The sequence below is a fragment of the Hippopotamus amphibius genome, chromosome 1 (assembly GCF_030028045.1).
Source record: "Hippopotamus amphibius kiboko isolate mHipAmp2 chromosome 1, mHipAmp2.hap2, whole genome shotgun sequence".
NCBI classification, from domain to species: Eukaryota; Metazoa; Chordata; class Mammalia; order Artiodactyla; family Hippopotamidae; genus Hippopotamus; species Hippopotamus amphibius.
Genome location: NC_080186.1, coordinates 113,481,503 through 113,506,266, shown reverse-complemented (window position 1 = coordinate 113,506,266; position 24,764 = coordinate 113,481,503). Strand labels below are relative to the sequence as shown.

The 24,764-nt window shown below is 36.1% G+C and overlaps 1 protein-coding gene across 3 annotated transcripts in view; it reads right to left on the bottom strand.

The window, feature by feature from the left end:
* The window catches only part of RPRD2 (regulation of nuclear pre-mRNA domain containing 2), an 86,166-nt gene that overhangs the window by 46,562 nt on the left and 14,840 nt on the right, over positions 1-24,764 (bottom strand). For all 3 annotated transcript variants that reach the window (XM_057722144.1, XM_057722153.1, XM_057722161.1), the window contains exon 2: positions 3,231-3,360. In XM_057722144.1, the coding sequence (XP_057578127.1) occupies positions 3,231-3,360 (130 nt within the window). The remainder of the gene's footprint in view (positions 1-3,230; positions 3,361-24,764) is intronic.

Sequence of the window (24,764 nt, the reverse complement as noted above, 5' to 3'; positions counted from 1 at the left end):
AAAACATTATTGAGATCTTAATTAAGATTGCATTGGATTTATAAATCAATTTGAGAAGAAATGACATCATTAAATATTAAGTCTTCCCTATCCACAAATTCTCTCTTTAGGTTTTCTAGTTTCTCAATTATGTTTTATAATTTTTTCTATAGAGATCTTATATATCTTTTGTTAAGATTTATTTCTACATACAACTGATTCTCATTAATTGCAGATTCTATACTTGCAAATTCACTCACCTGCTAAAATTTATTTGTAACTCCAAAATTCATTCATCAGATATATTTTGTTTGGCTAGCAATAAATTGTTTAGAATGTGATTTAGCTTCACACATTTAAAAACTGGGAGACTTCATATAGGAATCTAGATTTTGACCTAGCTTAAAAAATAAGAAAGTCTTTGGAAGGTCTGACAGCATATGTTAACACTGAATTCATGTTTCTTTATGGCCATAGGCTAGGGCTGAGTAGCTGCTGCCCCTTTTAGATGGGTTTTTCCTTACAGTCAACCCACTTCACTTACTTAGGTTAACTGCCTGGAACTTCTAAACATTTGCCCCTTCTTAATTAAAGGGATTTAAAGATAGCCTTAAATTTAAGAGAAATGAATTCACAATAGGATAGAAATGAGTGTAAAGTGTAACTGTGAATAGAAATTTAAAAGGAGGTAGTAGTGGTTAGGATGGGGCTGCTTATGGAATACCAAAGCTCAGATCTTAATGTCCTCTCATTTATCATATACTTTATAATTAATTTCTTTATAAGTGAGAATATCTTCTGTTTGACTGATACAGTCTTCTACTCCTGATTTTATTATTGTTTTAAAATGTATACAAATAACTGACAGGGGAACTCTGACTTTAATGTTCTTATAAACAATTCTCTTGGATCTATATCCTTCCACATCAAACCCTATTGAGATTCTGACTGGGATTTCAATGGATTTATATATTACATATTGGGAGAGTATCATATTTTTAACAATACCAAATCTTTACCTTCAAAATTATATATCTATCTCTTCACTTATCCAGGTATTCTTTAATATCCTTTAGTAAAGTTTTAAAGTTTTCTCTATAAAAGCTTTACATACTTATTATGTTTATTTTTGGGTAGGGCTTCCTTTTTTGGGGGGGGGAGGCAGTACTTTTTGCTGCAAAAGGAATCTTTTTTTTCCAATTACATTTTTAATTGTTTACTGCTAGCATATATAGGAAATCTACTGCTTTTCTATGTTGAACTTGAATCTGGCTATTTAACTGAACTCTCTTATTAGCTGATTCTATTTAGGCCAGGAGTCGGCAAACTACAAACCTCAGGCCAAATGTGGCCTGCTGCCTGTTTTGTAAATAAAGTTTTAGTGGAACACAGCCACATCCATTTGCTTAGGTATTGCCTATGGCTGCTTTTATACTAGAATGGCAGAGTCGAGTAGTGGCAACAGAGATTCTATGGCCTGTATAACCTAAAATACTATCTGTTCTCTTATAGAAAAAACTTGCCCACTCTTGACATAGGTAATCATATTCTCTGCAGATAATGACAATTCTATCTCTTCTAAATACATTCTTATTATTTATTTACTTAGAAATGAATGGAATCTCAACATAATGGTGAATAGTAATGATGATAGAGGGCACGGTTGTCCTGAAATGCTTTTATTGTTTCACCACTAAGTCTGATTGTATCACAGGTTTCTGAAGATATCCTTCATTGAGTTAAAAACATTTTCAGAGCTTAAAATTTTAATTTAAAGGACTGTATTCTGAGATTATGCCATTCCTGCATTCTTCTGTGAAAGAGTAATACAAAGTAGTTGTTTTTAAAAATATCTTTACATGGTAAAATAAAAGCTGAGGAGCCTGTATTATATTAATCCGTGAACGAGGTCATGAAATCTAGGTCTAGGAAATACTAGGTTAAGTTTTTAAGACTATAATGATATTTACAGCAGAAACTGTAAGTGGAGATCATCTAGCACACTGCTTTTCTTGCTTAAAATTATACTGGATTTATATATGTAAAGAGGCAGCATGGACTAGTGGTTAGTTGGCAAAGAACATAAGCTATGGGGTCTAGACAGGCTTGCGTAGGAATTCTGCCAAATACCACTCCCCACTCCCCCCCAATCCCTGTAGCTGTCAGAGCTTACGCAAGCTACTTAATCTCCCTAAGCCAGTTTCCTCCTCCTTAAAATGGGGATAATAGTAGTAGCCACTTTAAATGTTGTTCTCAGCATTAAACAACCTGAGGTACACAAAGCACTTTGTATAATATCTGGTTGATTATGAGTGTTCAATAAATGTAGGTGCTATTACTGTTGTTATTTTATGTACTTCTGACATGTGTATAAATCTTTATTACTCAGTACATGAAAGTAAGACCACATCTTAATCTTCTGTAACAACGAAGCAGACATCTAGACATCTCAAATTACAATCCAAAGGAAGGAACAAGGATCATTCCATTTTAACTGGGTTAATACTAAAAAATGGATCAATAATATAGAATATTCATATATTCATACAAATATATATTATGCTAATAAGTACATAATTTGAGGAAATATTTAGCTGTTTTGATTTTTCCATATAATTGTTTATCCTCCAATTGTGTGTACATGTATGTTTCTCACACCAAGCAAAGAGCTTACAAATATGGATGAAACACAAGGAAAACACTATTAATACAGGGCAAAAATAAGATCAAATATAAGTGTTCTAGCAGTTTGGGAAATGCTGGATACAATTTTGCTAAGAATGGAGTAAATCAATATGTAGTTAAGATAAGTATTTTCATTTCTCCTTAATTACACAGATTTCATGAACGGGGCAAGATGTCAGAAAGACTCTGAAAGAAAAAATGGAAATGTAAAAAACACAAAAACAGAAAAAGCAGTTAGAAAGAAGTACAGCCAGAGAGTATATCTCCTGGTCATACTTAGGAGAGAGGGGGTAGAGCATAAATAACAGACAAGTTTTCAAATAGGGAAGAAAGAGTCTTTTTTTAAATAAATGTGTGTATTATCACGAAAGTTACAATGAACAATTTAGACAAAATATCCTTGGATCTTCAAGTATGTGCACCTATTACTATTAGTAATTAGTAACTATTACTATTAGTAAGAACTATTAGTAAGTTCTATTAGTTCTTACTAATGGGTAGAAAGGAAAACTAAAATTCTAAATTTTCTAAGCTTAGATCCCAAAGAGCAGTAAGAATTTACTTACTTCACTAGAGCAGCTGCTTCAGGAAGTACATCAGCAAACGATTCACGGAATATGATTGCGTTTTTCCTTTTACAGTTCTGTATGACATCATTGGCAAGGTAAAAGAGATTCAAACGGTGGGGATAGGCAGCTGGAGATGACAAAAACAGTAAATAAAACCAAATGAGTCAATTTATATTTAGTGCAATTTATTCCAAATACAGTGTTCTCAAACTGTATAACTGCTACCACATGGATGGAAGATGAATAAACAGACAAATGAACTAATGGATAAAGTTACTGCACCTAATGCCTAAAAACCTTGCCTGCTTCAGGTTAAGTTTCTGCTCAAGGTATTCCTTGTGTAGAGTTCTACTTCACTTTGCATGTGTTTGGCACTAGAAAACCCATTAACTCTGGAGAAGCCAAAATAAAATTGTTCTCCCAAACATTTGGGAAGATAAAAAATTGAGTTGAAGCAGCTCAATTTGCTGCAAAAACACCAGGGTTAGTGGAAGGAGCATGGGCTTTAGAATCCAATCAGAACGTGACCACAGGCAAGCAAATTGCTTAACCTCCTCTACATTATTATTGTAGACAGACTCTTTCGACAACCAGTCCAGATACACCTAAGGCCTCCCATCTACTGGAAGAGAAGCTCTGCTGCCACTTTCATCACTAGGCGAATGTCCTGGGGAATAAGCAATTTGAGCCCATAAACCCACCTAGGTCAACCTTTTTTAAAGGTCCAGGACAGGGCCCAATCAACGTACCATCTGGAACCTGAGCAAAGACACGGCAAGTTTCATTATTATCCTGAACAATCTTAATCTCCATACAGATGATTCACATTTTCTAATCGTGACCTCAAATTCGGTGTCCTCTAAGAACCACTTCTTTCTACATTTTAAAATCACCCTTTCTGACCACAACCTCCCACTCCATTAAATCTGTCCTTCAATTTCATCAAGATCTCAGTTCTTTATTTTCTCTAACTCACATACAAGTCTCTTTCAGTACTCAATTCTTTCTCTATCAATTCCAGAGTCTTTTTGATCCATTATCTAAACCACTCATATTGAAACCTTCATTTGCTTTTCATTCTTCCTACAATTTAGCCTTTCTATCACATGTAATCAAGAAAATCCTAAATCTGGATCATTATGCTTTTACTGCACCTTTATTTCTGCCCCTGGGTTCTGCTGAAGAAAAATCATACCACCAGGAATACTGAAACAAGATAAATTCAGTCTCCTCCTTCAGCGGGGCCCTCCTTCCACATGTCTTCCATTAGCATCCTCTCATCTGCTGTAAGAGCTATTTCAAACTTGTACCACTCTTGTCAAGCGCCCTCTCTTACCACATTCTTTCTCACTCTCAGGAGAAAGCTTAATATGCTATTTCACATAGAAGCAGAAATCATTAGATGGGAATTATGTTCTCTCAAAAAATGTACCCATATTTAAATCCATCCAGATCACTTTACCTGAGTCAGTTAAGATCTTTTAGATTTAGGGATCTGAAAGAGTGTTGTATACTCACTGTCTCTACTTTAATTTCTAGTAACTCCATAATTATAGGAGCTACCTTTTTTCTGTACTTAAAAAATATGCAATCTACTATGTGAGGAGCTTTATATAAATTATGCTGTCTCTTTTATGCTGCCATCACTCCACTCAAACAGCAATTAAAGACTACCAACAAACTCCAACTTATTACACCCAAAGGAGATTTTCTTAAAATGCTATTTCTACCAAGAAGTATCATTTCCACCAGGCTTTTGGCACAAGGAATAATCTGTTATAGTAATCCCTCTTTTTGTTTCTGTCATAATCATTCTCCTAGTTCTCCTCTGACGTCTCTAGCTCCTCCTTCATGTAGACACACAAGATGGGCATGATAGGTAGGCAGCTCTGCCTGTGGTCAGCCTCCTTTAAATGTTGATGCTCCCCAGGGTTCTCTCCTGAGCACTCTTCTCTATTCACCCATAGCATAGTGTTTTAAGATTTCAGGTTCAAAATCAGATAGTTTGTTCCATTCCTGGCTTTGTCACTTATTAGCTTTAGGGTCTTATATATTACCCAGCACTTGTATATGTTACTTTCTTTTTCTTTGCAAAATGACAACCTCATGGGTTGTTATTAGAATTAAATAAAACAATGTATGTAAAGCATTTAGGACTGTGCTTAGCCAACAGAAAATGGAATGCTATCAGCATAATTATCCATGTTTAACTACTACCACTATGTATCAATGACTCCCATATTCATAGATTTCATGCCTGGATTTCCCTTTACCAGTTAATGCATACATCTACTTCAAAATCTCAGAGGCACCTTGAACTTGATTTTTCAATATTTTATTAATAATCCTCTTCCTCTTTCATCTGTTACTGCTCTTGTATTTAGCCAGAATTTCAGAAGCCTTTTTTGGCTCTTCTTCCTCCCTACCTGACCCTCACCCCCTTTTGATAAATCTCCAAGTCCAGCCAATTTTGTCTCCCAACAACATTTTTCAAATTTATCCCCTCTTCTCCTTCTCTTCCTACCATTGCTCTTTGCTGGGTCATCACTTCTGATCCGGACTACTATTGCAATAGACCCCTAACTGGTTATCTTGCCTTGGACTTGGTCTTCTCAAATTTATTCTCTACATTGTTGCTAAATTCATCTTCTAATATGTAAATGTTATCCAATTATTTATCATAGCAAATCTGTCAATGATTTCCAACTGCTTACTAGAAAATGGCCAAGCACTTTAGTCTTCATTTATATTCTGGATCTTACCTTCTCTTCCATTCTCACCTCTCCCCCTTCAAATTCAAAGTTCCACCCTTAATGAATTACTCACAGTTCCCAGAACCGCACCCTACCGCAAAGAATTTTCTATTTCTATGATAGCCCATTCTAAATAATCTTCAGTGTTTTCTACTCACCCATAGGAAAAACTCAAAAATTTTAAATTGAATTCACATCAGATTCTGACCCCTCTCTACTTCATCTCTACCTCTTCCCAAAACAAACCACCCCAAACTTTTTTTTTTTCCCTTTGGCCGTGCCACATGGCTTGTAGGATCTTAGTTCCCCCATTAGGGACTGAACCCAGGCCCTTGGAAGTGAAAACTAACCAGGGAATTCCCATCCTAACCAGGGAATTGCCACCCTAAACTACTACTGGAGAGATTAAAAGACTCAAGGTACAGAGCAATCTGATGTAACTAATTTGTGTTCCTGAAATGGATATAGGTTTGGTCTAGCCATTGTAAATGACATTTTCGGATCAACTGAAGAAAACTGAATATAGTCTGGGATAAGATAAGATGAAAATTTACAGAAATGGAAACAAAGAAATCATCAACCGGGGGGAAAAAACTAATTACACAATGATCTCATATTAGGACAAAAAAATCTGTGAAAGATAAGAAAGAATATGGAATTAAGTTTTAAAAGTACTGATCTCTATTTTTTTCACTCTTGCTTGCCTGTATTCTAATTTTCTATGATACGTATTTGCTGCTTCCATAATAACTGATTAAGAAAATACATTGGCAGGCAGATTCTTAACCACTGCACCACCAGGGAAGTCCCTCATTGCCTTTAAATCTTTGCCCAAATGTCACTTTCTCAGTGACTTTCTATATTTCCCTGACCAGGAAAACTGCAACATCAAACCACCAGCATTCCTATCACCCTTGCTTGTTTTTTATTCCCCCAATATACTATAATTTACTTACTTTATTTTTTGCCCGTCTGCCCCCATGAGGGCAAGGATTTTTGCCAGTTTTGTTTAGTGTTGAATTCTTAGCACCTAGGACTTTGTCTAACACATGGTAATTCTTTTTTTTTGATTTATTTAATTTATTTTTTTGGCTGCATTGGGTCTTTGTTGCTGTGGGTGGGCTTTCTCTAGTTGTGTTGAGTGGGGTCTACTCTTCATTGTGGTGTGCAGGCTTCTCAGTGTGGTGGCTTCTCTTGTTGTGGAGAACAGGCTCTAGGCACATGGGTTTCAGTAGTTGTGGCTTGCAGGCTCTAGAGCACAGGCTCAGTAGTTGTGGCACACAGGCTTAGTTGCTTCACGGCATGTGGGATCTTCCTGGACCAGGAATTGAACCCATGTCCCCCGCATTGGCAGGCAGGTTCTTAACCACTGCGCCACTAGGGAAGTCCCTCAGTAACTATTTCTTGAATAAATAAATTAGCAAAAAGAAAAGGAAAATACAAAGAAAAGAAGAAAAGGAATGAAAAATGAGTACTAAAGTCTTCTATTTAGTTTAGTTAAAAATCCCATAAGGTAGCTGGCTTCTGAGTACCTATACAGGCTAGATAGGGACTAGACTTCATCTAAGACACCATTAGGTATTGTAATTAGTGCACAATTTTAAGAATCTTTTTGGGGAAAAAAAAAGAATTAATCTTTTGTCTTAGGTACTGATTTTAGAACCTGAGTCCCAAGAAAATTATTTCATTGTACACTGAAAGAGCCACATCTAAGCTAAAAAATTCAAAATGATCTCTCAATATTTGTAAAGTATCAACTTAGAAATTCTTTGAATAATTTGCCACTCAGAACATTTGTTAAATATCGTTATATATAATTACCTAGAAATCTACTAAATCCAAACATTCCCTGACTCTAAAGAGAAAACTATTCAGTGTTATCAATGATCTGTAAAGAGCCAAAAGAAAATCAGAATCTAAATATCCACCAAGAGTAGAGCTGACAATCATTAATCAATGCTTCCCCTTATTTTCTACATTTAAGTCTTGTTAATCCTATCTTCGTATTACTGCATATTTCTGAATTTAAGATAAGACTGTTTATAACATGCACATTTTATATACCATTAAGAAATTTTAAAAGTAATCACAGTTAGCTGAATGAGGCCATCAACTGTGTAATACATACTGATTTCAAACACGTTAAAATGTGAAAAGACAATGTACGTCTTAGAACTGATAAGTACATAATTTCTAGTTCATTTCCCCCCCCCATTTCATTTGCCACTACCCTACCTCAGTTTCTCATCATTACTACAACAAACTTCTTAATAACTGATCTTGGTCTCTAGTTTCAATGCATTCTCCAGACTGCTGGGAATTAATCCCACCAGTATGCTTGTCCCTATGTACAAAGATATTCTTTGCAGCACTATTTCCAACAAAAGTCTGGAAATATCCTGAAAGTTCTTAAGCGGGGCTTAGCTATATAAATTTTGTTACCTCCTTCCAGTGGAAAAGTACATAATGGACTCCCCTGGTGGCGCAGTCGTTAAGAATCTGCCTGCAGGGGACACTGGTTTGATCCTTGGTCTGGGAAGATTCCACATACCGCAGAGCAACTAAGCCCGTGCACCACAACTACTGAGCCTGAGCTCTAGTGCCCATGTGCCACAACTACTGAAGCCCACACGCCTAGAGCCCGTGCTCTGCAACAAGAGAAGCCACCGAAATGAGAAGCCGCACCGCAACGAACAGCAGTCCCCACTCCCTGCAACTTTAGGAAGCCTCTGCACAGCGGTGAAGACCCAATGCAGCCAATAAATAAATAAATAAAATTTTTTAAAAAGTACATAACTATTAAAAAACACAAGGGCATTTTATAGTTCATTTACAACTATCTCTAAGATATAAAGTGAAAACAAAATATAATGGGTCTACTTTGCTAGTATATGTGTACAAAAAGTACAAACAAGCATAGACTTCATATTTATAGAGAATACTTCTGGGAAGATATATAAGAAATTGCTAACAGTGATGCCTCTACAGAAGGAAACCAAGGGATAAAGAGAGATAGAGACAGTCATGATAGAGGAATTCATTTTCCATCATATACTTTTTGGAATTTGAGTCAGGCACATATTTATTTATCCAAAATAATACATTAAAAGTTTAAAGGAAAATACCCCTATGCCACTACATTTTACATACTTCCTCAATAGTGCTAAAGTACCTTGTATATAGATATTGTACTTTTTCACTTGGAATTTAAAATATCCATTTATAAATGTTTCCCTGCCAGACCATGAATTCTTTTAGCACACTGGCTTTGTACCTCAATGCCAATCAACTATTTACCAGGTATACAATTAATATCTTCTATTGGATAAATACAAACCAAGGACTCCCTTCTAAAATCATCCCCAAACAGGCCTCATCTTGCCCCATGCTCCAAACTATCTGCTTCTCTCTCTTATCAATTACCCCCAAATGTTTTGGGGTCTCCTAGATGACACCAGGCAATGATCTAGGATGTGAAGGAGAATGAACCTTTTACTCCTGTCCCTTGTTAACCAAGTCTATCTTTTATAAGTCTATATTACAGAGCCTTAAACAACCCCCCACCATTGTTCTTTCATAACATTTACTCTCTCGTTTGCCCTAATTTCACTAATATGAAAATGCTGGTGAAAAGAGGACTCAAATAAATAATGTGATCTGTCCCACCTTAGTGCTAAGGAGAGTCCTTTCTCAAATCCACATATCAGAATTCTCATTCCTTTCAGAGGATGGTATAGCAGAAAGAAAACAGAAATTGGACTCACACATACATCAATTCAAATTTTACCTCAATAACTGTCATGACCTTGACTAAATTTATATGTCTCTGAGATTTCCATACCTTAAAAATGAATATAACTCAAAAAACTTTGGAAGAGATAAATAATATATGCTAAATGTCTGTTTACAGAGCAAGTCAAATACTTCACTAACAGCAGTTGTTTTCCCCCAGTTTTCCTTCCCTCAAGCTAATACATATCAAGTGAGTATGAGGGGGAAACGCCATTGATTAATCAAAATCTAAGACATGTATGACGATAGTTTCTTCCTCTTTAACCCTGGCCTCTGAAAATGGGGAGAGAAAAGGCTTTATTCTTATCTCCTCCAATTCCAGGACCCCCTTGCTCTATTCTGGGCTCATGACAGCTAGGAGGCTTATGAAACATCTAGACTGCCAAAAAATCAGAAGGAGAATCACCTGGGAACCCTAATCTTCAAAGCAGTCTGAGGGCTTTAACTCAATCAGTTTCTTCTCAGCTGACCTCAGAAATGCTTGGTCTGTCTACAGTAATACTAAGAATAGAGATTTATATGAGTTGTTTATTTGCTTATGCCTAATAACTAAGCAGAATAACTATGCACATATCATGTAATAAGCAAATTGTTTTAAAAAGTTGATTATAACCAAAACTCTGTTCACAAATGATTCAAATGTTGGTTAATCACAGAGCCAAGCTGTCTGCTCATGGATTTTAAAAATTGTTCATACTATTTCTTCCATCTAAAATGACATTACTCTTCTCCTTTTATTATTTGAATTTTCATCTCAAAACTCAGGTCCTCAATGACAGCTCTTGAAACCACTTCCATCTTTCTTTACTCTGAACTTATATTGCTCTTGTATTTAGTACCATGTATACTGCTTTTCCTTGGTTTGATAATAAACTCTTTGAAAGAGAATTATATCTTTTACTTCTTTTCCCTCTCTCATAGTGCTGAATACGAACTAGCCTTTTAATATGTTTTTGTTGACTGACTGCCTACTGCCAGAGTCTAACTTGAGGCCAAAAAAAGCAGATTATTCCTTTTCATCTTCAGTGACTATTAGCAAAACTATTTATTATTTACATTAATGAAGGGAAATACTAGTGTGGCTAATCCCAACAAATTAATTCCCCAAACATTTCCACTGTGCATTTAGAATATATATCATATCAATTCTTTTAACAAATTTACCTTGCTAATTATGTACTTAAATTTACATCACAATAATCTACCTTACTCTCCACATCTTATACTTCTCTAACAGGTAAGGAAGAGAGAGAGATGCTACAAAAATTAGCAGAGAGTAACTTGTGAAAAAACAATGTATTAACCAGGGTGTCATATGATATTTCAACATCAATGTCACCACCACCAACAAGAAAGCATATGTGAAACCAGGAGTTGTAAAATTGTACATTTACCAAAAACTTAGAAGAATTAATTTCCATAAAACCTTCATAATACAATGTCAGCCAATTAGCTGTCAGTTAGGTACTGTGCCCTTTTTTCTCCATCTATCTAACAAGTACAGAAAAATTTCCAAGAAGCAGTATAATATGGCCTGGTGCAGTAGTTCCCAAATTCTGGCCATGGCCCATGGTGAAATTTCCATTGGTTTGCAGAGAAATGAGAAAAAATAAGGACACGGCAGCTTATTTTTCCTAAAGCAGAATGTACTCAAGTTAAAGAATTGTTCTTTACTATCTTCTTCCTATTTTTCTGGTAATTAAAATATCAGAATGTGATAATGATTTTAATGCCCTCAACTGCCATTATGAACAATTCTATTTCAGCACCTTTAGTTTTTTTATTTTCTTAAATTGATTGGCCCATGTCTAGAAACTACTACTGCAATAGATCTTCTCTAATCCTGACTCACTGTGAGCTACCAAAATAATGAATGCTTAAACACTTCACTGCTTAGTTTGCTTTTTACAATCAATAATTAGACTTGTGTGCTAAACTGTGCTGGGAAAATTTCTTTCCTGAGATTACATGAACCCATGATCTGTGGATCACAAAAATGCTAGAAGCAGCATTAGCGTGTAAAGATGGTCTTTTATTTATCCCAAGAACTCAAGGGTGGCTTTACCTTAAAAAATCTATAAATATCATTCACTATATTTACAGAAAAATTCTTGATAAAATTCCATGTCCATTGAAGTGGATACTGTTAGCAAATAACAATTTCCTTGTCAGAAATAAAAAGGAACCATATAACCTGATAAAGAAGTCTTAAATACTAAGTGTGAAGTACCATAGGGGTAAGACTAACACATATATCAGATCAGTTCTTAAACATCAATCAATGGATTCAACAGAATTCCAGTCAAAATCCTAATAAAATACATCAAGGGGGCTTCCTAGGTGGCGTGGTGGTTGAGAATCCGCCTGCCAATGCAGGGAACACGGGTTTGATCCCTGCTCCAGGAAGATCCCACATGCTGTGGAGCAACTAAGCCCGTGCGCCACAACTATTGAGCCTGTGCTTTAGAGCCCATGAGCCACAAATATTGAGCCCGTGTGCTGCAACTACTGAAGCCCATGTGCCTAGAGCCCGTGCTCCACAAGAGAAGCCTGCACACCACAATGAAAAACAGCCCCCACTAGCCACAACTAGAAAAAGCCACACACAACGAAGACCCAACACAGTGAATAAATAAATAAATTTATAAAAAAACAAAAACAAAAAACAAACAAAAAATACATTAAGGAATCTGACAAGCTGATTCTTCATTTTATATGGAAGTGTAAAGGCCTAAGAATAAAAAGACACAAGGTAGAAGAATGTGGCCTCCCAGATACCACAACGTCGTATAAAAGACTATGGAATTTGTGCAGGTATGGCCAAACTGACCATTAGAACCAAACAGAGAGCCCATAAACAGATCTCTATGTTAACTGACATTTATGACAGGGACATTATGACAATGACATTGCAGATCACTGGGAAAAAGGAGAAAGCTCTTCATTAAATTAGACAATGACAACTGTGTTTCTACACAGAAAAAAATGAAAATGAACTCTATCATGTCACATTCAAAAATCAGGGGGGGCGTCAAGGAAGGGAGGGAATATGGGGATATGTGTATAAATAAAAAAAAAAAAAATCAGTTCTGAATGGATTAAGTACAAATACAATAGGTTAACCAAAAGCTTCAGCAGAAAACACAGGAAAACATCTTTATGACCATAAGGTAGGTATAGAGTTCTTAAACCACAGTGTGCTAACCAAAATAAAAAGTATATTAACCTCAATACACAAATAAATTCAATATTATTAAAATTAAGAACCTCTCTTCATCAAAGACATCATAAAGAAAGTAGAAAGACATACCTCCAACTAGGAGAAACTCCTTGTAACTTCTCATGTGCACAAAAGACACAAATGGGCTTTTCAAAGAATAGGAATCTTGAATAGCCAATCAAAAAAGAACTTCATTAATAATCAGGAAAATCTTGTGCTTGCTTCGGCAGCACATGTACTACTAATCAGGAATATCCAAATTAAGATCAGGAAACAGCACTTACCCGCCCCTCCCCAAGCCTGGCAAAAAATTAAGAGAGCTGACAGTACCAAGATTTGGTAAAGATGTGGAGAAACAGGAAGTCATCTCATTTATTTTGTTGGTGTTTTGCTTTAAAAAAAAAAATCAGGTTTATTATTAATGTACGATTTACATACACCAAAATTCACCCTTTTTAATGTATAGGTATATAAATTTTGACAAATTTTGTTGTGTAATCCCCACAGTTACAACACAGTTCTATTTCCCCCAAAATCCTTCCTGCCCATTTTTAGTGAACCCCTCCTCTCTAACCATATAGTTTTGTCCTTTCCACGGAGTTACATAAATGGAATTATATAACACATAAACTTTGAGTCTGACTTCTTTCACTTAGCATAATACATCTGACATGTATCTATGTGTGTATATCAGTATCTCATTTTTTTTCTTCTTAAGTCATTTGGCGGGGGGGGGGGGGGGGGCCCACACTGCACAGCATGTAGGATCTTAGTTCCGGGATCAGGGATCGAACCTGTGCCCCCTGCAGTGGAATCACAGAGTCCTAACCACTGGACCACCAGGGAATTCCCCTACGTCTTTTTTTTTTAATTGTGGTAAAATATACAAAACATTTCATTTTTTTAATTGTAAGATAGTATTCCATTTCAGGGATGTCCTAAAGATTGTCTGTATCACAGTTTGTTTGTTGAAGGGTATTTGGGTTGTTTTGGGTTTCGGTAATTATGAATAAAGTCACTATACACATCTCTTAATAGTATCTTTAAAATAGCAGAATTTCATAATTTTGATGACGTTCTAGCTTATAAAAATTTTTTTTTAATGGATTGTGTTGCTGGTGTCCTAAGAAATCTTTGCCTACCCCAAGATCACAAAGACTTTCTCATACATAAAGATGAAAGACTGAAAGCTGCAGGATGTTCACTTTCACCCTTCCTCTACAACTAGACATTCTAGCCAGTGCAGTAAGACAAGGGAAAGAAATAAAGGCATATAAATTGGAAAGGAAGAAATTAAACTATCTTTTCTGCAGACAACATGATTTGTCTACAAAGAAAAATCACAAAGAATCTACAAAATAGGTACTAGAACTAGTGAGTGAGTTCAGTAGAGTTGTAGGATACATAATAGGTAGAAAAAAATTTAAGTAGTATCATTTATAAGAGCATGATAAACAGGTAGAATCTAGCAAAATAAGATCTGTATGCAGAGAAAAAATACAAAACACTGACGAAAGAAATCACAGAAGACCTAAATAAGTGGAGAGATATACCATATTTACTGGTTGGAAGACTAAATATTAAGATGTCAATTCTCTCCCAAATTAATGCATAGATTCAACATAACCCTAATCAAAATCCCAGCATGATTTCTGGAAAAAACAAACAGATTCTAAAATTTAAATGGAAAAAATAAATAAATAAAAAATAAAATATAAATGGAAAGACAAAAGACCTAGAAGAGCCAAAATAATTCTGAAAATTTTGTTGGAGGCTTCACATCACCTGGCTTCCAAATAAGATATAGTGGGACTTCCTAGGTGGTGCAGTAGTTAAGAATCTGCCTGCCCATGCAGGGGACACAGGTTTGATCCCTGCTCAAGGAAGATCCCACATGCCACAAAACAACTAAGCCCGTGTGCCACAACTGTTGAGCCTGTGCTCTAGAGCCTGTAAGCCACAACTATTGAGCCTGTGTGCCACAACTACTGAAGCCTGCATGCCTAGACCTGTGCTCTGCAACAAGAGAAGCCACCACAATGAGGAGCCTGCTCACCACAATGAAGAGTAGCCTCTGCTTGCCACAACTAGAGAAAGCTGGTGTGCAGCAACAAAGACCCAACGCAGCCAATAAATAAATAAATAAATAAATAAATAAATAAATAAATAAATAAATAAATAAAAAAGATATAGTAATCCAGGCCGTGAGGTATCAGCAAAAGGGCAGACACACAGATTAATGGGACAAAACAGAGTTCAGAAATAGACTCATATGGTTAATTGATTTTTGACAAAGGTGCACAGGCAATTTAATGAAGAAATGAAGAAGGGACAGTCTTTTCAACAGATAGTACCGGAACAGTTGGAAATCCACCAAAAAAACCCCCCAAAAAACAAGGACTTCCCTGGTTGCACAGTGGTTAAGAATCTGCCACAACTACTGAAGCCTGCACGCCTAGAGCTCCGCAACAAGAGAAGCCACCGCAATGAGAAGCCCTCACACCACAACAAAGAGTAGCCCCTGCTTTCCAAAACTAGAGAAAGCCCACGTGCAGTAACAAAGACCCAATGAAGCCAATTAGTAAATAAATAAAAGTATTTTTTAAAGTTTTTTTAATTAAAAATTAAAAAAAAAATTGACCCACACCTCATACCATTTGCAAAAATTAACTCAAAATGCATTATACACCTAAAAGTAAAACCTAACTACAAAACTTCTGGAAGTTCAATGTCTGTAGGATCTGTACTGTTGTTCCTTTTTCATTCCTGCTATTAGTAATTAGCATCTTCTCTTTTTTCCCTTAGTCTGGCTAAAGATTTGTCAATTGTATTGATCATATCAAAGTACTTTTAATGGGATTTTAAATGGGAGACAAATTGACAATATACACTTGTAAAGTCAAATAGTTGCATCCCTTCAATCTGGCAATTCTTCTCTTGCACATGTGCCCCAGGTATAAATCCAAAAGCATCCACAGCAGCATTATTCATCACAGAATAATAACTATAATACAGATTGAATCCTGAATAATTACAATCTCTTGAATGTAAGTCACAGGGATTATTTTTTAATCCGATGAGATCTGATGCAGCCTGGCAAAGATATCCACTTGGATATGAAAAACAGCCTTGTTTAAAATTTTGAAGATAGGACTTCCCTGGTAGCGCAGTGGTTTAGAATCCACCTGCCAATGCAGGGGACATGGGTTAGATCCCTAGTCCAATCCATGCCACGGAGCAACTAAGCCCATGAGCCACAACTACTGAGCCCAAGTGCTGCAACTGCTGAAGCCATAAGTCTAGAGCCCATCCTCTGCAACAAGAGAAACCACCGCAATGAGAAGCCCACACAACAAAACGAAGAGTAGCCCCCACTCACCGCAACTAGAGAAAGCCCATGCTCAGCAACAAAGACCCAATGCAGTCAAAAAAATTAAAAAAGAACTATAAAAAAAAATTTTGAAGATAAAAAATTATTTCAAACTAATACTCAACCACAAAACACACGTTAATAAAAGCAAACATATACATGATCACACGTGTGCTGCTAAACCAGCTGGGTCTCAGGTCTTTTTTGGGCTTTCTACTTCTTAAGCCAGAAAGGGTTAATATTTTAATGAACATTTTCTCCATTTCCCTTAGGCTTTAAAAATTATTAATGTAAAGTTGAACATGTATTTGTTTGTAATTTTAAAAAATCTATTTATCTATAGTTAGTCCTCTTTTAAGAACACACTGTGAAAACAAAATGTGATATATATAAACCTCACACACACAATGGAGTATTATTCAGCTTTAAAAAGGACACAAACTCTGACACATGCCATAATATAGATGAACCTTGAAGAGACATTATGCTAAGTAAAATAAGCCAGTCACAAAAAGACAAATACTGTATGATTCCACTTGTATGAGGGATTGTAGAGTAGTCAAAGTCATAGAAACAGAAAGTAGAGTAGTGGTTGCTAGGGGCTGTGGGATGGGAGGAATGGGGAGTTATTGTTTAATGAGCACAGTTTCAGTTTGGGAAGATGAAAAAAAGTTCTGGAGATGGATAGTGGTGATGGTTACACAAAAATGTTAATGTATACAAGAAATAAATAAGAAATTGTTAATAATGGAATTGGGCATACAGAGGAAGGTGAAGGGTAACTTACTTTTCATTTTGTAACGTGTACAGTTTGAATTTTACTCTGTACTTTTATAATAATAAAGTAGTTTAAAAAGAAATTAATGGTTCCCTGATACTGTACACTGAAGTGACTCTCATTTGAAAATAACCCTCCCTTAACTACATAATCCATCATAGCTACCTTCTCACGTCTTACCTCCCCTCCTCCTTCAAATATTTGGAACACTGTCTACTACAATGGCCAGATGTCTCTCCATGTCCTCACCTAGGACTTGCTATTTATTTAAAAAAAAATTTAAAAAATATATATGTAACATTTAATATTAAACATACAAAAAAAAAGTATGCAATTTATTAGGTGACATTCCTCTATAAAGAGTTTTTCTTTTTTGCCCCTCCCTTGTTCTCCTTCTCTTTTCCTTTCATGAATATAACTATATACACAGGGATGTTTTTCTTCACTCATCACTGTCACTCTTTTTGATGTACAGTATCACAGTCAGCCAGTAAAATCCCTTTCAAGCCAGCTCTTACATCCTTTTGATATGATCTCATTCATCTTTGAGCTCTTCTGAGACCTTCTCGCTCTCTGGCCAATCTGGTTAGTACTTACAGAACTATTCAAATTTTCTAATTCTTCTTGGATCATTATTAATTTTTAAAGGAATTTGTCCATTTCATCTCAGTTTTCAAATTTACTGGCATAAAGTTGTTCATATGATTTTTAAATTTCTACTTTATCTGTAGTCATGCCCCCTTTTCATTCCTAATATTATTTACTTGTGCTTTCTCTTTTTTTCTTCCTTGATCAATCTTGACAAACGTTTGCCTTTTACTGGGCTTTTTCAAGAAGCAAGTTTTGTCTTTGCTGACCTTCTCTATTTTATCTTTCTTCTGTACTTATTCTTTGCTCTTATTTTCAGCCTCTTGCATTTAGGATTATAAATTTCCCTTACGTACAGCTTTACTGCATTCTAGCCCAGACTTCTCTCCTTAACTCAAGACCCATGTACCTACTTGTCTAACATGAAATCTCTACTGAAGTTCTAAAAATATCTCAAACTCAACATGTTAAGAACTAAATTCTTGATCTCCCCCAAATCTTGTCCACTCAAAGCCTTCATCACATGGTTAATGTCAACTCCATCCTTCTATCACTCAGGACACAAACCTTGGAATTATCTTTAATTCCTCCTTTTCCTCATACTGTCAGCAATTTGTTCCATCTTCAAAATGTATCCAGAAATCATTTACTTCTTATCACTTTACCCGTCACTGCAATCTAAGCCATCACCATCTCTCACCTGGACTATTACATTACTCTTATAATAGGTCTCTCTGCTTCTGTCCATTCCTCCTTATAGCCTATTCTTGCCATGGCAGTGGAGAATTCTTTTAAAAGGTAAGTCAGAGCATGTTATTCTCTGCTCAAAACTCTCCAGTGGTTACTATTTCCACTCTGAGTAAAAGCCAAAGACTCTGCCCTATGTGACCTGCCATCTCCTTTATCTCTTTGACCTCATCTACTTTCACTCCATTCTCACCATATTATTCTATAACACTATTCCTTGAACATACCGGATATACTCATATTTAGGGTCTTAAATTCTAACTGTTCCCTTTACCTAGAATCCTCTTCCTCCAGATATCCACCTGGCTAACTCACTGTCTTCAGGTCTTTACTCAATTCTCACTCTCTCAATGAAGCCTAAAATATCTTAAGTGCTTCCTTTAATGCTGCAACCTGTTCTCCAATCTCCACCGTTAATTCCAATGCCCTTTACCCTGCTCTCTTTTTACGTTTTTCCCATAAGATTTTATCATTTTCTACTAGGTCATTTACTTTTTCATTACATTTATTGATCCACAAGGTCAGAAATCTTGACGTATTCACTGCTGTATCCCAAATAAACACATAGTAAGCACTCAAAATGAATCATTAGTTTGATGTAGTGTTCTTATTACTATTCAGTGCTATGTGTCTTTAAATTTCCACTATGATTTATTTTTTGATCCATGAGTTATTTGGAAATGCACATTTTAATTTCCAAGCAAAGTGGAAATTTTTGTTTTAGTTATTAACTTCTAAGTTAACAGTACTATATAGCTAAAGCACATGAATCTGCATGATACAGAATATCTGAAATTATATTAATCTTGCATTAGGGGCCAGTACACATCACTAATTGGTTTAAATATTCCTTGTTTGTTCAAAAAAGAATGCATATTTTCTAATTTTAGAGCATGAGGTTCTCTACATGTGAGTCAATTAAATCAGATATGGTAGTATAGTATAAATTCTCTCTATTTTTACAAATTTTGTATCTGCTTAAACTATCAATAATTAACAGCTACATTTTAACTCTCTCGCTAGGATAACAAAGCTGGTAAATCTTCCTTTTAGTTCAGGCATACTTTGGCGATATTGTGGGTTCACTTTCAGACCACCAGAGTAAAGTTCCAAATATAGAAATAAAGTGAGTTACATGAATTTTCTGGTTTCCCAGTGCATATAAAAGTTATGTTTACACTATACCATAGTCTATTCACTGTGCCATACACAGCATTATGTCTAAAAAAAACAGTGTACACACCTTAATTTTAAAATGCTGTTGGGGGGCTTCCCTGGTGGTCCAGTGGTTAAGAATCCACCTTCCAAAGCAGGGGACGTGGGTTTGATCCCTGGTCAAGGAAGTAAGATCCCACATGCCACAGGGCAACTAAGCCTGCGTGCTCTAGAGCCCCTGTGCTGCAACTACTGAGCCCGCGGGCTCTGGAGCCTGCATGCCACAATTAGAGAGAAGCCCACACACTGCAACAAAAGATCCTGCATGCCGCAGTGAACATCCTGCATGCTGCAACTAAGACCCGACGCAGCCAAAAAAATAAAAAAAATAATAAAATGCTGTTGGGAAAATGGCATCAATAGACTTGCTCGATGCAGGGTTGCCTTCAGTTTGTAAAAACCACATTATTCTCCAATAAAATTTAATTAAAAAAACATTATTATCTGCAGAACACAATACAACAAGGTATGCCTGTACACCAATGTTTGCTTTTTTTTTCATCGCTATTGTTTATCTTTCCATTTTATTACTCTTTTTTTTTTAAAGCTCTTTATTGGAATATAATTGCTTTACACTTTTGTACCAGCTTTTGAGGTATACTAAAGTGAATAAGCTGTATTTATACATATATCCCCATATCCCCTCCCACCCTCCTTGTCCTGGCCCTCTAAGGCATCACCCATCATTGAGTTGATCTCCCTTTGTTATACAGTAACTTCCCACTAGCTCTCTATTTTACAGTTGGTAGTGTATATATATTTATGCTACTCTCTCACTTCGCCCCAGCTTCCCCTTCGCCCCCCCATCCCCCCAACTCCATGTCCTCAAGTCCATTCTCTGCATCTGCATCCTTATTCTTGCCCTGTCACTGGGTTCATCAGTACCATTTTTTTTTTTTTAAGATTCCTTATATATGAGTTAGCATACAGTATTTCCAATGTTTGCTTTATATACTGATGTTCTTTTATTGGGTGCATAAAAATTTTAAACTGTTGTATCTTCCTGGTACACTGAACTTTTTGTCATTTTAGGGACTTTTTTTTTTTTCTCTTAAAGTCTCATTTATTTGTTATTCAATCAGCTACCGATAGTGGTGTTCTTGGTTTTGGGTTTATAATTACATTTTGCTTTTAGTTTTTCCATTTTAGATGTCTCTCTTTCTGTAGAGCCAGACTGTTAAAAAAAAATCCAAACTGATCTGTCTTTTAAGTGATAGGATTATTATATTTCATTTAATTGTGATTGATATATTTGGACTTGCTTTTTATTTGCCTTGCTTTTCCTGTATGTCACGTTTCTCTAGTCTCCTTTCATGCCTCTTTGGGAAGTTTATTTTAAAATTCCGTTTCCCCCCTTCTAGGGCTGCAAATTACATATTTATACACACACACACACACACACACACACAGCCTCAAGTTAAACAGTATCTTAAACATCTCCTGTCCTGAAAACAATACAAGGATTTTAGAACACTTTCATCTCAACCTCTTCTTGACCTACAATATGTTACCTAGTATTAGTTCTGACTTTTTTTTAAACTCCACAAATTAAACATTATTTTATACAGATAATATTCACTTAGATTTACTCTCATGCTTACCAATCTATTTGCTCAACAGTGCATTTTATCTCTCAGCCCTTCCTCCTAAGATTATTTTCCTTCTTCCTTAAGTATACATTCATTAGAAGGTCATAAAGTGAAGATTTGTTGGTTTCCAGCTTTCATCTTTCTGGAAACAACTTCATTCTACCCTGTTCTTAAAAAATAGCTTTGGTAGGTATTATGTATCAATAGATGATATTATTGATATTATATATTCATAGATAATAGATATACTACCTATATCTACCTATTATATATCAATCTATATATCAATCTATTATTATAGATTGATAGTTGTTTTTTCTCTGACTTTGAATACTTTATTCCAATGTCTTCAGCCTTCCACTGCTGCTACCAGCCTAACTGTCATTCCTTTGCAAGCTACCTATCTGTTTTCTCTGGCTGTTTTAAGCACTTCTCTTTATCTTTGGTATTCTTCAGTTTAACTACAAAGTGTGTAGGTGTAAATTTCTCTTTATTTAATATCCTTCATCTACATTCTGTTTCCTGTACATTCATGCCTTTCATTAATTCTTCAAATTTCTCAGCCATTATTCCTTTATTGCCTGCTCTCTGTTCTCACCTTCTGGGACTTCAATCACACATATGTTAGATTCATTATCATACCATTCCAGTCAGCTTATCTCTTGCACTACATTCTGGAAAATTAATTTAGATCTATCCTTCAGTTCATTAATCCATCCACTGAGACTGTAATTTCAACAATTATATTTTTCAACTCTAACATTTCACTTTGGTTCTTTTATAAATCTACCTAACCATATCTGAGGGTCTTTCATTTCTTGCTGTATTTTCAACTCCATCTTTTATTAATTTAAACATTTTATACATGATTATTTTATATTTTGTATCTTATCATTCCAATACTTCAAGTCCTTAGGGGTTTGTTTCTATCAAATCTCACTCAAAGTGACTTATTTCCTTGTGTTTGGTAATTCTCTGTTGAATTTTATCTGTGGGAATTCAAAGAGCCTAACCAGAAAAAGCTTTCTCTCGAAGTGAACTTGCAATTGCTCTGGCAGAATCGGAAGTGAACTTGCAATTGCTCTGGCAGAATCGGGGTAGTAGTGACCTTGGTCCAATTTAGCATCTTTCTCAGAGGGTTCTTTCACTTTGTTGCGAGCCAAAGGCTTAGTTTCCCATTAGTGCTAAGATGGGCATTTGCCTTTAGAGAGCAACCGTGCCCTTTTGGTTTGCTCTTTCTTCAGCTGACTCTTCACTTTTGTGAGAAAAGACCCTTAGAGAATGCCCTTACTTTTTTAGCATACTCAGTAATGCATTAAAAATTATGCTTGTAACCTTCCATACAGAAGAATTCCAAATAATTTACAAAGATACTGCCCCCTCAAGGAGGTGGAGCATCAACTCTGCACTCCTTAAGTGTGTATTGTGCACAGTGACTTCTTCCCAAAGTGTACAGCTTGATAAGGGGGGGTGGGGACAGTGATTTTACAGTGAAGAAACCTGATTAATACTACCTCAACCAGGTGATCAAGGTTAGCATCATCAGTGATAAGTTATGTTGACAGGATACTCTTGACGTGATGTGATGCAAATAGCACTTTTCCTGTGTTCTTTCCAAGAATCTATAACCCCAGCTAATCATGAAAAAATATATACATCAGACAAATCCATATTTTGTTTATTTCTTTGGGCTGCACTGAGCAGCTTGCAGGATCCTAGTTCCCTGACCGGGAATCAAACCCAGGCCCCCTGCAGTGGAAGTGCAGAGTCTTAACCACTGGACTGCCACGTAATTCCCCAAACAAATCCATATCGAGGGACATTCTCCAAAATACCTTATCAGTACTCCTCAAAACTGTTAAAGTCTCAAGGAGCCTAAAGTGACATGATGACTAAATGTAATGTGGAATTTTGGACAGGATCCTGGGACAGAAAAAGACATTAGGCAAAAACTAAGGAAATCATTCATTTTTCCTTTACAAATAAAGTATGGACTCTGGTTAATTATTACATACCAATATTGGTTCATCAGTTCTAACGAATGTACCATATACCAATGTAAGATGTTAACAACAAGGGAAACTGGGTGCAGGGTATACTAGAACCCTCTATACTATCTCTGCACCTTTTAATGTAAATCTAAAGCTATTCTAGCATAAAGTTTATTTTTAAAAGTTATGTTTGTTACAATTTCTGCAGGATTTAGTTATCGGGGGGGGGGGGCAAAAAATACAGTCTCCCTGAAAAATATCTAGTCTGTCATATCATCAGAAACAGAAACTGTCCTATTCACCCTTCTCCCCAGTACAATCATGCCCTTTCCCAGAGCCATGTTCCTTGGAAACTCCGCTGGCAAACTTTCTCTTCCCTTAATTTCTGAGAAATTACTCTGCTTTGATCTCCTCTACCTAGGACATCTTTGCTTCTCAAATTAGGTGTTTCCCAGGTTCTTTCACTGGCCCTATTCTCTTCCCACTTAAAATACTGTCTCCTTGAAGTGCTCATTCATTAACTACTATCAATATGCTTACAATCCCCAAGTTTACATCTCTAATCCAAAGCTCCCTCCCAAATACAATATAGTGGTTATGAACATATTTCTTAGGTCAGCCAGAACTAGTTTCAAAGTCCAGCCCCTACTTCCAACTGCATGACCCTTTCCAGACTGCTTTTCTCCTCTATACAATGACATAATAATAGTACCTACCTATTCAAAGGTTTTTCTCAAGATTACATGACATAATAGACATAAAACTCCTAGAATTGCACCAAGTATATAACTGTCAATAAATATTAGCCAATATTAGGGTTATAAGCACTATCAAAATAGTTAATTATCTATTAAACAACTTGTCTCAGATGTCCTCCAGACACTCCACCTCCATGTGTGCAAGTCTGCTTTTATCATCTATTTCCTCCCAAATTTCTTGTCACCAAAGACAGAATCCACAGAATCCATCTTCCAAGCTCTCCTCTAACTTCATCCCCAATATTCAATTGGTTAGCAAGTTCTGTCAAATTCTACTTTTTTTTTCTTTTTTAAAGATTTATTTTATTATTTTATTTTGTTTTTGGCTGTGTTGGGTCTTCATTGCTGCACCTGGGCTTTCTCTAGTTGCGGTGAGCGGGGGCTATTCTTCGCTGTGGTGCCAGGTTTCTCCTTTCAGTGGCTTCTCTTGTTGGCACAGCACGGGCTCTAGGCACGCAGGCTTCAGTAGTTTTGGCACATGGGCTCAACAGTTGTGGCTCGCGGGCTCTACTGCTCTGCAGGATGTGGGATCTTCCCGGACCAGGGATCAAACCCATGTTCCCTGCATTGACAGGTGGATTCTTAACCACTGCACTACCAGGGAAGTCCCAAATTCTGCTTTCTAAATACCTCTTAGATCTTATCTGTCCTCTGCAATACCACTATATTCTTTCAAATCTTTGTCATTTGGTTAGATTATTATAGTGGCTCCTGAACATTTCCCCCAAAT